The sequence below is a fragment of the Mercenaria mercenaria genome, unplaced genomic scaffold (genome assembly GCF_021730395.1).
Source record: "Mercenaria mercenaria strain notata unplaced genomic scaffold, MADL_Memer_1 contig_1651, whole genome shotgun sequence".
NCBI classification, from domain to species: domain Eukaryota; kingdom Metazoa; phylum Mollusca; class Bivalvia; order Venerida; family Veneridae; genus Mercenaria; species Mercenaria mercenaria.
In genome coordinates, this window is record NW_026459645.1 from 9,943 (window position 1) to 24,272 (window position 14,330).

The 14,330-nt window shown below is 36.4% G+C and overlaps 1 protein-coding gene across 1 annotated transcript in view; it reads left to right on the plus strand.

Annotated features, from left to right (window-relative positions):
* The first annotated feature begins 571 nt into the window (after window positions 1–571).
* LOC128551771 (Parkinson disease protein 7 homolog) overlaps window positions 572–14,330 on the plus strand; it is a 31,558-nt gene continuing 17,799 nt past the window's right edge. Inside the window, exons 1-2 of the mRNA XM_053532683.1 lie at window positions 572–739; window positions 12,206–12,367. Of these exons, the coding sequence (XP_053388658.1) occupies window positions 575–739; window positions 12,206–12,367 (327 nt within the window). The 5' untranslated portion in view covers window positions 572–574. The remainder of the gene's footprint in view (window positions 740–12,205; window positions 12,368–14,330) is intronic.

Consider the following 14,330-nt stretch of genomic DNA (forward strand, 5'->3'; position numbering starts at 1 on the left):
CACCTGCAAAAGTATATCACATCCGTCTTTTCCTATTGTCGTAACTTTAGGAGCTAGTGGATAGTAATTCCCATCACCATCTTTTAGAAATGCTTTGGAATTCCGGCTCATGGTGTTGATTTTTCACATGCCAATTAAAAATAACAGGTGCCCGGGAAAATCAGTTAATTGGAAAATCGAACACAAAGTTGACTATCAGATGATTAAAAGCAATGCTTTTTAATACATAAATTTAGAATTTAATCATATATCATGTTTCGAAACACATAAAGTCCAAGACAATGATGATGAACTTGTCGTTTGTCATCAAAACTATCAATTTTCACATTTGACAGGTTTCAGCATAACAACACCAAACAACCATAATCTCTAACCTAGAGACTACATTCGTGATTTAACTTCACGTTTTCCAGATATGCTGAAACAATTGAACAAAAATATGTATCAAATTGAGTTTTTATTATATACTCTGACTTAATTCCAACAAATGTTATCATCAAATCAAGAAAATGATTTTTATTTTTATTTTTGGATTAAAGATTATACAAGTGTAAAATTTACTACTTCCGGTTTCATGCGGTCTGCGATTTTTACTGTCGTCTTAAAACAATTAAATAGACACAGTTTTAAGCAGTTCCACGCACAGAATTCAGTCATGCCGACAGCTTTGGTCATATTGTCTGAAGGGGCGGAGGAAATGGAAACTGTCATCACCGTGGACGTCCTTAGAAGAGGAGGGGTAAATGAATGTCACCTCAATTTAGCATAGTTACCTCCCTTGTTCAAGTTTTCCATAGGGTGTTTTCTCCCATTTCGGTTTTGTCAGTTTTTTTTTTTCTGATATTCAGCTACTGCACAGTTATATGTTACTTGTTGACAAATAAAATGAAATTAGGTGCTACGGTAGTCCAAATAATTTGACGTCAAAAGTGATTCTGAGATATTTTCGTCATAGACATAGGTCATAATCCCTCTCTTTAGGTCAAAACCATGCAATAACAACCTTTTCTGTGAAGAAATTAGATTTAGTTAAAAAGACAATCAGGCAATATATTTACACGATGAAATCGTAAAACAAAATAAAACTGAATCATTTTATGTTTTAAACATAATATCCCAGACTCACCAGTTTCGACGCACATAACAAGCAACATGGCCGCGCTTTTTCATTCAGTAACATACATGACTCTATTAGATGTTGCATGTGCACAAACCTTTTATGCATTGAATCATACCAATAACATCTTATTCTAAACAACTGACTGCCAGAAATCAAAAGGTAAACAACAACTAGTGTGGTCGGCCATACTTTTTTCTAACACACCTATTTCGACGCATCTTACATGATAATTGTTACGAAGCTTTTGATTGGCTTAAATATTTGTGCAATCACTGTAAGTAATGTTCTACACCATAACTGTCATGGACGCTGCAATAAAACTTGACACAAAAGCAGATGCAAGTAGATCATCAATATTAAGGCCAAATGATATAGATAAATCTGAAAACATTTAAACATTAATGAACATAAGGGGCTAAGAACATAAATAATCACTCTGCTTTTTTAATACACACTGTCTCCTGTTTTTTCTTTCATTTTTCTGGACTGCAGTGTTTACAGAGGAATTGGGTACATTTTGTTTTATACAAAACTTTAGATAAACCCAGTGTTCGCAGCCTACTTGACAAGAGAAAAAAAAAATGAAGTGAGTAGAAATGATCACATTGATATATAATCCGTACACCTTCCAAAGCAGTGCATAAAATAGTGCGACTACATATGTCACATGGCAGTGATGTGACCTTGATAGCACCAAAGTCGGCTGCAGACGTACAACAACATTTCCAGTAACTTTTTTGATCTAAGCTTCCACAGGGACGCTTTTAAAATGAATGAGAATTTACATTAGTAGAAACATTAAAAATCATGTATAGGGTAAATGTAACTTGATAAATATCTTCATATCCTAAACTTTCCAACTTTTTATACGCCCGTTTGAAAAACGGGACGTATTATGGGAACGCCCCTGGCGGGCGGTTGGGCGGGCGGGCGGCGTCCAGAGACCTTGTCCGGAGCATATCTTCTACATGCATGGAGGGATTTTGATGAAACTTGGCACAGTTGTTCACCATCATGAGACGGAGTGTCATGCGCAAGAACCAGGTCCCTAGGTCTAAGGTCAAGGTCACACTTAGAGGTCAAAGGTCAAATTCAAGAATGACTTTGTCCGGAGCATATCTTCTTCATGTATGGAGGGATTTTGATGAAAGTTGGCACAATTGTTCATCATCATGAGACGGAGTGTCATGCGCAAAAACCAGGTCCCTAGGTCTAAGGTCAAGGTCACACTTAGAGGTCAAAGGATACAAGAATGAAAAATTCAAGAATGACTTTGTCCGGAGCATATCTTCTTCATGCATGGAATGATTTTGATGTAGCTTGGCACAGTTGTTCACCATAATGAGAGGGAGTGTCATGCGCAAGAACCAGGTTCCTAGGTCTAAGGTCAAGGTCACACTTAGAGGTCAAAGGATACAAGAATGAAAACTTTGTCCGGAGCATATCTTCTTCATGCATGAAAGGACTTTGATGTAGCTTGGCAAAATTGTTCACCATCATGAGACGGAGTGTCATGCGCAAGAACCAGGTCCCTAGGGGTAAGGTCAAGGTCACACTTAGAGGTCAAAGGATACAAGAATGAAAACTTTGTCCGGAGCATTTCTTCTTCATGCATTGAGGGATTTTGATACAACTTGGCACAAATGTTCACAAGCATGAGACGGAGTGTCATGCGCAAGAACCAGGTCCCTCGGTCTAAGGTCAAGGTCACACTTAAAGGTCAAAGGTCAGATACAAGAATGACTTTGTCCGGAGCATTTCTTCTTCATGCATGGAGGGATTTTAATGTAACTTGGCACAATTGTACACCATCATGAGACGGAGTGTCATGCACTGGTCCCTTCTTTTGAATTACTTCCCTTTGCTGTTACTATAAATAGCTTATATTGTAACTTTTTCATTACAAGTCGTAGGGAAAAATCGAGACCACTTTTCTGTAGTACAACATGCATGTTACATCCAATTCTGAGGTGTATTTTGAGCTATCTCTACCTGGTAAGGATTTTTGTGTGGACTTTTTTTTTTTTTTTTTTTTCTCTTTAAAGATTAACTTCCCTTAGTTGTTACTATAAATAACTTACATTGTAACTTTTTTATAATTGACCGTAGGGAAAAACCAAGTACACTTTTCTGTGGTACAACATTGATGTTACTTTCAAATTTTGGGTGTATTTTAAGGTATCTCTACCTGGTAAGGATTTTTTTTGTGGACTTAGAAAAATAAAAGAATTACAATAATTTCTAAAAAAAAAACAACATTGTAAACAACTAGAAAATTAAAATTCCATTTGCAAATACAGGTGCTAGTGTAAACAAATTTGCTGTGACGGGCGTATATTGTGACATTCTGCACCCTTGTTTATCGGTAAAATTAACCATGATGTTTTCTGTCATTACACCGAATTACTTTGTCATCGGAAACCCCAAGTTAATCGAGAACGAGGTCAAAACAAAAATGGCGTCGAAATAGGTGTGCGTAAAAATATGTGGTGCGACGATAATAAACCATAAAAAAAACACATTACCCTTACGAAATAGTCAAAAAGCTGCGAACATGCTGCGAACATGCCGCAAACATACCTATTCACAGGAAGTATTCGCGGGATATTCGCTGCTACCGCGATCATGCCGCGGTTGGTTTGATACTACTTCGCGGGATATTCGCAGGAAGACCAATGATCGCAGCATGTTCGCGAGAAGAACTTAGAAGATTATAATCTTTTGGTAAACTATTACTGAAGAGCTTTTATAACAGCAGGTAATTGTAGATCAATTAATTTGTAACATTATCTGTAAGGTCACAGTATGAGTCTGATAAGTTAATTACAACCAGATATTCTGGACATTTAGTTTAGAAGGAAATATGTGTGCATTACAGACAGTTTTCATAAGTGATTCTTAGAGGCTGATAGGAATATATACTTTCTTGTGGTAAGTCAGAATTTATGTTTAATATCTATATTTGTATATCTCAGTAAACATAAGGAATTTTGAAAAGGAAATAGATATGCTTAACCTTTTGCAAGCTGTATCAGATTATCTAAAAAGAAATATAAAACTAGCTTATTTTGACAATTTCTAAGCTTCATAAGTCTGATAATTAACATGTAAAACAATGACAGATAACTTATAAGTAGAGTGAAGAAATAAATACATGCACTCAGACACTGTTATTGAAATGACAAGTAACAGTTAAAATTCAAACAGATATATATATTTTATCATTACAACTTTGTTTAAAAGCTCCAAATATGATATCAAAAAGTTCAGACATTGACAATTTGAATTTGTTACAACCTCAGTGTTCAAGTTTATTCAATAAATTTATATCCCCGATTCCTACTAATTTATTTGTTTTTGCACTTTTTCTGTACATGCTTTTTTTGTACACCATTTCTGTAGAGATAGTTTGCGGGATGTTTGCAGCAACTAGTTCACGGGATGATCGCAGCAACTTGTTCGCGGGAAGTTCACAGCTACTTGTTTGCGGGAAGTTTGCGGCAACTTGTTCGCGGCAAAACTAATTTGCATGTGATAAGTGAACACCAAACGAACATCCCGTGAACTATTATAGCAATTGTATTAAAAGTGTTCGCGGCATGTTCTCTGGATATTCGCGGCATGATCGCAGCAAGTGTTCGCGGCAAACTATAATATTTCCGTAAGGGTAATAAAGCGTAAACACTATATATGTTTCAGTTTGGCTACCTCGCTGTATTTACACGTCCGCCATTACACTCAGTACATGCCAACAGTGCGATTGGTCGTTATCGATTACGTGACATGAATCGGAGCCATGTAAAATTTGTGTAAACTTTAGGGTGTGTTGTTTAAAACAGTGATAAACTCGTGTTTTGCCGTTTATTCACATAAACATCAGTTCAATGGAAGAAAATAATGGATATTCCTCCAGGGATCTTAAAATTTCACTAATATTTTTGTTTTTTAATAGTTAGAATGCGATTTAAAAATCGCCGCCTCTCTGCCCAGAAATCGTCACGGAAGGCTCAACACATAAAAGGTACTTTCTATGTTGTACGTGGAGGAAAGATATTGACCTATGCAAAAATTATCACAATATCGAGGCTCACGTACAGTTAGTTGGACTAGTGCTACGGCAGAGCTCCCTTTAATAAAAACCAGTGCCCCATAAAACTGAAAAATTAAAGAAGAAGTAGCGTTAATGCCGTTATTGGAATGGAAGTGTCTAAGGGTACGGATCCAACTGTACCTCTAGACAAGCCTGTTAGGGGTTTTCTAGGGGTACGGACCTCCTTTGTTAAAGATTTAGGGGTATTTATATCTTAAATTTTATTGAAAATGAAATAACAAGTAAGACTTAACCAGTCTTCACTTAAAAACTTGAATCTAATTGCATGGTTTACAGATACCAGCATTCACCCGTTTGTTTACCTTCTCTTTCAAAACCTGAATAACAGAGGAACTCCAAATGAATACACTGTTCTGTGCCTATTAGTTTGTTGTCAAATAAACTGTTGATAACAGCTAGATTAATCAATGAATCTGTTTATCCCTTAAATGAATTCTGTTTGAAATTTAGCAAAAAATAAATAAATTAGGCCTAATAATATGCACCTATTTATTTTGTTATTTAACAAGGTATAATGATAATCTGCATGGAACTGATTGTTTAATAATCAATTAAGCGACATTAAGTAAAAGAAAACGTCCTTTGTATCTCGTCAGCCCTTTTTTTACGCCGATTTTGTGGCCGAAATTCGACCCCATTCCCCAGGCAAAATAATATACTTTTATCCCCAACTGCACTAAAAAATTCCCCAATTGCAAGTCGTTTTTATCAGCGAAAATTTCCACCGCCGATGGATTAATAGGTCTGAATGTATATGCGTTCTAAACACTGCTTCTAGAAACGCTGCAATCGGAACATCTCAGATATTACCGTTAGCGTCAGTCATCAGGAATTTCCCTTTCCAAAGAAAAACCTTTCCAGAATTTCTGATTCGCGGATATATTTATCTACAACAATCCGATTTGCGGATATATTTATCTAATAACAAGCCGATTCGTGGAAGTAATGAACGAAAAAAATCTGGAAATATTGTTAAGTCAAACGGCTCACAAATAACTTGCGCGATCTCGAAATGATTTCAGTCGCAGTCGCGTTCATTTCAATCGACGCACATTTCAATCGCGTTCATTTCAGTCTATGCGTAAACATTTCGGTCCACCCAATATTTCACTCGCGTTCATTTCAACGTAAACATTTCGGTCCGCCCAACATTTCACTCATGTTCATTTCAGTCTACGCGTAAACATTTCGGTCCGCCCAACATTTCACTCACGTTGGTTAAATTTCAGTGAAGAAAGTTTGAGATACAAATGAACTAAAGCAGTTCGTTTGGTTCTTTCAGTGCCCAATGTAAAGCATTGATACACGGGGATGAATTTTTTAAAGCACCTCCCAAGTGCTTCAAAACAAAGTGCTAATCATACCTTTAGGTGGTATTTTCGCTATACAGTAATATGTATGGACTAGATTGTAAATTGAGATTTATATATAATGCTATTAAAAGCATTTAAAAAGCTTTTTAAAAGTCATAAAATGAAAAAGGACAACTCTATTTTTGATAAATGACCTTATATTAAGTTTGAAATACAAAGATCAAAAATAAAGAACTAAATATTAATACAGTCGAACTTCGATGGCTCGAACTCGAGGGTTCACTGGAAATTAGTTTGAGTTTTCCGTTGTTCGAGCCATCCAAATGGTGGCCATTTTGAATTCGGGAATTTGAGGGCATGATATGTTACAAACCTTACATCGTAATATATCTTCATATTGTACCTAAATGTGTGTATGATATGATGATAAATAAAAAAAAACGCTGCAATATGCTTTATTATTTATTTTCAAATATGACATAGATACAAAAACAAAACACAGATAAAACACTTACATAATTATCAGAATTGTGGTGAAGACAGCATCAAATAGAAAGACATGAATAGCAAACATTTATGAATCATAGTTCAGTACAAATATTATCAAATATATTGCTTTCCAGTAGCCGACTTAGCTATCCCCCCGTTTCCGGGTCCTTTACTAAGTTGTTCAGTCATGCAAAAGCAGTATGAAAGTTGACATCAGATCTCCCGATTTTATGCAGAAAAAAATAAAGACAGACATTGCTCAATTATTTTAGATAATTTCATTCGTATAAATCAAAGCCCATTAAAGCATTGCAATGAACGAAAGTCACTTTGTTTAATTTGTTTGTCGTATACAGACGCTAATTACATAAGCGTGTGAAAATTACGCACGCGCCGGTTAAAGGGGAAGCTTGGCGAAAGTCAGGCAGAGGTGTGAAAAACTTTGTAAACACAAGCCATTCCGGCGACAAATTGTCTGTTCGACAGAATAGGTGTAATTATCACTGTAATTAAGCCAAGGGGACCACCAAATATGTTTGAGAGTTCGAATTTTTGAAGTTCGAGCGATCCGAGGTAGAACTATATAGAATAAAGAAGGAATAAATTCGGGACCGGGTGAAGAATTCGAGTGATCCCGGGTATTCGAAAGATCCGAGTTCGAGCCATTGAAGTTCAACTGTACTTTATAAACATCTAAGTAGTGAAAAATGCCCATTAAAGGGAGATAACTCAAAAATTGCAAACTATTAAAGGAATAATTTCATACATTGAGCAATTACTTTAGCTTTGAAATTGTTCTTGAAAAATGATTTGAACATTTTAATGACAAGATTAAAAACTATTTTTGATTCAATGTGATATTAGGATGAAATGGTTCAAGGGCAAATTGCTTGGTTAAAGTATAAAATGAAATAGAGATTTTAAAAAAATAATGGCTTCTAATTCTGGCTCTTTAGGGTATGAAATGGTCCCAAGATTTTGCAATTGGCTCAAGTCATGGCTAAAAGTGTGAAACAGCCAGGGGAGGCCTTGATCTTACCCAGTCTGTGTAATTTTTTTATATATATATATATATATAAAATCCCCCAATTTGGTATTTTATGACGCAAATTTCCCCTTCTGAAAGGACCCGCCACCCTTCCCCAAAACCATAAAAAAGGGCTGCTCGTAACGGCTACCAAATGTGTGAAAAACATTACACTAATATAATTATAAATTAAAAATAGTTTTTTCCCCAACATATTTAACATTATTTTGTTTAATCTTTATATCTTTTTTTTTTCTGCCAGTTCCAATCCTCGAGATTTATTTGGTGTTCCTTGGTTATTTAAGTTCCAAAAGAAAATGTAACAAATCCGATGATTGTTGTTAATCTGTAAACCATTTAGATTCAAGTTTAAGGTGAATTCTGATGAAGTGTTATTTGTTCTTACATTTTCAACAAAATTTGAAATGTAAATGACCCTTATTCTCTAAAAAAACAGAGGTCCGTACCCCTTGAAAACCCCCTAACAGGTTTGTCTAGAGGTACGGATCTGTACCCCTAGACACTTCCTATTGGAATACAGGCTGACTCTGACCTTGGCTGATTCAGCCCAAATTTACTTGGCTTATTAGGCCCATATTGTTTACGTTTTCCTGACATGAGTAAAAATAACATTTATGAGTATTGAGTTGAATTTCTGATGCAAAGAATAATTAAAGTGCTTATGTAAATGCATAAATTATGCATTTTAGCTTGTCTAAACTTCTTACCTGCTTGTACGGGATATCTAGTGTCCTTACTTCAAATAAAATTAATATAAACAACATTATTTCCTGATCATTGCTGAATCATCCAAAATAAAAGTTAATGGTCATTACTGACTCTTCAATCAAAGTTTGTGGTCCGAATCAGTCAAAATATAGGGTTATAATCTACTTTTATTCAAAGTACGTGGTCCGAATCAGCCTGTTTCCTGTTACTGCAATATGGCTGCAAGTATTTGGAATTACGGATCCCTAATATTTACAATTATATGTATTAATGATAATCCATAATTTCTAAATGCAATACATGGTGTACATGTACAGTCTTGTTATGTCATAGACTGCATGAAAATTAAATCTCTACATGTGAAAACTTGATAAATACTCTAAACAAAAGCAAGTGCAGTATAGATATTTTCATCTGTACCAAGATAAGAGAAAAACTTATTTGAATAATTTCCATTATTCATATTGAAATAAAGTGTATCAACAAAGTGTATCAACAATTTTACATTACATCAGTCTTATTCGAAAAGGACGGACCTGCATTTTTGCCAAAAAAGTTTTAAGTCATTTAAATTTGGAAAAGGTGAAGTGTTCCTGTATGTGTCTTTTGCGAAGATATCGGATACAATATTTAGCAAATCACAAAGGTTGACAATTTATCACGTGAGGAAGGACATAATTATAATAAAATTATAGGAGCCAAAGGCTCATGGTGAGCTATTGTGACAGACACACGACACAAAAAATTTTCTTGAAAATCACTGGGCAGAATTACACCAAACTTCACAGGAATGATATTTCAAAATATTTCAAAGAATTGAATTCAGTTCAGAACTGTGGTTGCCACGGCAACCGAAAGGAAAACTTTAAAAATCTTCTTGTCCAAAACCGCAGGGCCTAGGGCTTTGAAATCTGGTATGTAGCATCATCTAGTGGTCCTCTACCAAAATTGTTCAAATTATCCCCCTAGGGTCAAATATGGCCCGCCCCGGGGGTCGCATGGTTTATATAGACTTATATAGGGAAAACTTTGAAAATCTTCTTGTACAAAACCACACGGCTTAGGGCTTTTATATTTGCTATGTAGCATCATCTAGTGGTCCTCTACAAAGATATTTCAAATTATCCCCCTAGGGTCAAATATGGCCTGGCCCCGGGGTTCCCAAGTTTTACATAGACTTATATAGGAAAAAAAGTTTAAAAATCTTCTTGTCTGAAACCACAAGACATAGGCATTTGACATTTGGTTTGTAGCATTTCTTCTGGTCCTCAACCAAAATTGTTCAAATAGTACCACTGGGGTGAAAAGAGGCCCTGCCCTGGAGGTAACAAGTTTTATATAGACTTACATGTATATAGGAAAAAACTTCAAAAATCTTCTTGTCTGAAACCACAAGACCTAGGCTTTTGGTATTTGGTATTTGCATTGCCTAGTAGTCCTCTACAAAATTTTTTCAAACTATGCCCCTGTTGTTAAAAGAGGCCCCACCCCGGGGTCACTTAGTTATTGTATGAGTTATGGAAAAAATACTTAAAAAATATCTAATCTTATTTCCAAGACTGTTTAATTATAATTACCTGATGCCCCAGACATTGAATATGACATTGACCTACTGACCTACTTTCTTGTTTTTTAAGATACACCCTTGAAATTTGGATGACATACACAGTTTTGCACACCGATTGTAAAACTAAATTTCATTGACCATGAATGTGTCCTACTGACTTTTTTAGCTCACCAGAGCACAAAGTGCTCAGGGTGAGCTATTGTGATCGCTCACCGTCCGGCGTCTGTCCGTCCGTCCACACTTTCCTTTAAACAACATCTCCTCCTAAACCAACAGGCCAATTTTGATGAAACTTCACAGGGATGTTCCTTGGATAGTCTTCTTTAAAAATTGTTCAAAGAATTGAATTCCATGCAGAACTTTGGTTGCCATGGCAACAGAAAGGAAAAACTTTAAAAATCTTCTTCTCAAAAACCAGAAGACCTAGAACTTAGATATTTGGTGTGAAGCATTGCCTAGTGGACCTCTACCAAGTTTGTTCAAATCATGACCCCGGGGTCAAAATTGACCCCACCCCAGAGGTCACTTGATTTTACATAGGAAAATCTTCAAAAACTTTCTAAAAAAAACCAGAAGGCCTAGATCTTAGATATTTAACGTGTAGCATTGCCTAATAGACTTCTACAAAATTTGTTCAAATCATGACCTCCGGGATCAAATTGACCCGGCCCAATGGGGTTACTTGATTGTACATAGAAAAATCTTCAAAAACTTTCTAAAAATAAACCAGAAGACCTACAGCTTAGATATTTGACATGTAGCATTGCCTAATGGACCTCTACAAAATTTGTTCAAATCATGACTCCCGGGGTCAAAATTGACCCTGGCCCAGGGGTCACTTGATTTTACATAGGAAAATCTTCAAAAATTTTCTAAGAATAAACCAGAAGGCCTACAGCTTAGATATTTCACGTGTAGCATTGCCTAGTGGACCTCTACAAAATCTGTTCAAATCATGTCCCCCGGAATCAAAATTGACCCTGTCCCAGGGGTAACTTGATTTTACATAGGAAAATCTTCAAAAATTTTCTAAAAATAAACCAAAAGGCCTAGATCTTAGATATTTGACGTGTAGCATTGCCTAGTAGACTTCTACAAAAAATTTTCAAATCATGACCCCGCCCCATGGGGTCACTTGATTTTACATAGGAAAATCTTCAAAAAATTTCTAAAAATAAACCAGAAGGCCTAGATCTTAGATATTTGACGTGTAGCATTGCCTAGTAGACTTCTACAAAAAAAAATCAAATCTGGACCCCCCAGGGTCAAATTTACCCAGCCCGAGGGGTTACTTGATTGTATATAGGGAAATCTTCATAAATTTGCTAAAAATAAACCAGAAGGCTTAGATCTTAGATATTTGATATGTTACATTGCCTAGTAGACTTCTACAAACTTTGTTCCATTCATGAACCCCGGGGTAAACTTGGCCCCGCCCCAAGGGTTACTTGATTGTACATCAGAAAATCTTCCAAAAAAATTCTAAAAATCATCAGTTTGACATTTGAAACATGTAGCTCATATTACTCTGGTGAGCGATTCAGGGTCATCATGACCCTCTTGTTAATATTTTAGCATCAGTTTGACATTTGAAAGATGTAGCTCATATTACTCAGGTGAGCAATCCAGGGTCATCATGACCCTCTTGTTTTTGTTTTAGCTCTGGCAGCCCCTAAAATTCGTCAAGTGGAGCCATGTGAATAAAGTTGAGAGAGAACCTTACAAACATGAAGAGCTGTCATTATGAGTAGTTGACTGATATTTAATAAACCAGACTTTTCACAAATTAAAAGACAATGAACTAAGATTTTGTAGTAACAGCTTCACATAATTATGTATATATTTACAGATTACAGTAACCCTTGCTGGCTTGACAGGTGCAGATAAAGTGGTGTGTAGCCGTAAAGTTGAGATTGTCCCAGATGCAGCTCTTAGTGATGCTGTTGCTAAAGGGCAATATGATGTGGTTGTATGTCCAGGCGGTGCAGGGGGAGCTAAAAACCTAGCAGAGGTAATTGTTATCTGTCTCATGATGATCTTTGTCCCAGGTTATAAAAGTTATAGAGTGTATAGACTAATCTCAGATAATCTTGGTCCAAATTTTTAAAACTGAGATTTGAGACCATTGATCCAGATTTTTATACACCCGTCTCTGAAAGAGCGGGCTGTATTATGGGAACACCCGTGGGGGCGGGGTGGGCAGATTGGCGGCATCCAAAGCATGTCCACTCTCTAAGTCAAACAGTTTTCATCTGATCTTCACCAAACTTGCTGACAATGTTTGTGGGCATAACATCTCGGCCAGGTTTGATAACCAGCCAAATTGCCCCTAGGCACTCTTTGATTATTGCCCTTGAATTACTCGAAAAACTGCAAATTTAGCCTTGTCCGCTCTCTAAGCCAAACAGTTTTCATACGGTCTTAACCAAACTTGCTGACAATATTTGTGGGCATGGTATCTCGGCCAAGTTTGATAACCAGTCAAATTGCTCCAGGCACTCTCAGATTATAGCCCTTGAATTACTTGAAAATCTGTGAATTTAGCCTTGTCCGCTTTCTAAGTCAAACAGTTTTCATCCTATCTTCACCAAACTTTTTAACAAAGTTTGTGGGTATAATATCTCAGCTAAGTTCGATAACCAGCCAAATTGCCCCAGGCACTCTTTGATTATTGGCCTTGAATTAGGCCAAATTCAATGGAATATTTGTGACAGTCTGGCACTCCTGTTAAAACTGACATTGGAAACAAGTCTCAAATGACCTTTTGGTCCAAGGTGATAAAACTGAGTTTGAAATTAGTCCCAGACGGTCTGGTTCCAACGTTATAAAACTGAATGGAGACCGGTATCAGATGATCATGGTCTAGGGTTATAGAACTGAGTGGAAACTGGTCTCAGATGATCATGACCATGTATTCTGTCAAGTAAAAACTGAGCTCATAACCTATTTAGGATAAGTATTCTGTAGTTGTCTTTGACAACTTTCCTGCCAGAGTGTCCCTAACCTTTGTATGAGACAATGCCATCTCTTAGGGCAAACATTTCTGCCAAGATATGATGGATGCAAACACTCACTGATGCATCAGTACAGGCACATTTATACAAAAATGTACATCAGTCAGTGATTTTGTTAACTGTTTAGAGCTCACTGAAATTAAGTATTGACCAAAATAAGATGAATAGTGATCTCTGGGTGAGGGTAAAATTTCCGAGGATTTCTGTGAAGCTTTTTTGAAGCACTTTGCTTGACCTTTGTAAAGTTATTTTATATGAAAATTGTTGCAAAAATTGAGCTGTGGTAATACTTACTAATAATAATGACTTTGTTTATTGAGGTAACACTATTAGGCATGCCCAATCTTCCTAGTGGGCCGCAGAATTATGTACAATATTTACAAATACATTTCAAATATAAATTTGACAATAGCATGATGACAAAACAATCTAAGCATATGTTCTGTTGTTCATTTTCCAGTTTGTCAAATAGGATCTTTTGAACTGCTCAAGACTGTTAGAATTTTTTAATTTTTAGCTCACCTGTCACAAAGTGACAAGGTGAGCTTTTGTGATCGCGCGGTGTCCGTCGTGCGTCCGTGCGTCCGTGCGTGCGTCAGTCCGTAAACTTTTGCTTGTGACCACTCTAGAGGTCACATTTTTCATGGGATCTTTATGAAAGTTGGTCAGAATGTTCACCTTGATGATATCTAGGTCAAGTTCGAAACTGGGTCACGTGCCGTCAAAAACTAGGTCAGTAGGTCTAAAAATAGAAAAACCTTGTGACCTCTCTAGAGGCCATATATTTCACAAGATCTTCATGAAAATTGGTCAGAACGTTCACCTTGATGATATCTAGGTCAAGTTCGAAACTGGGTCACATGCCATCAAAAACTAGGTCAGTAGGTCAAATAATAGAAAAACCTTGTGACCTCTCTAAAGGCCATATTTTTCATGGGATCTGTATGAAAGTTGGTCTGA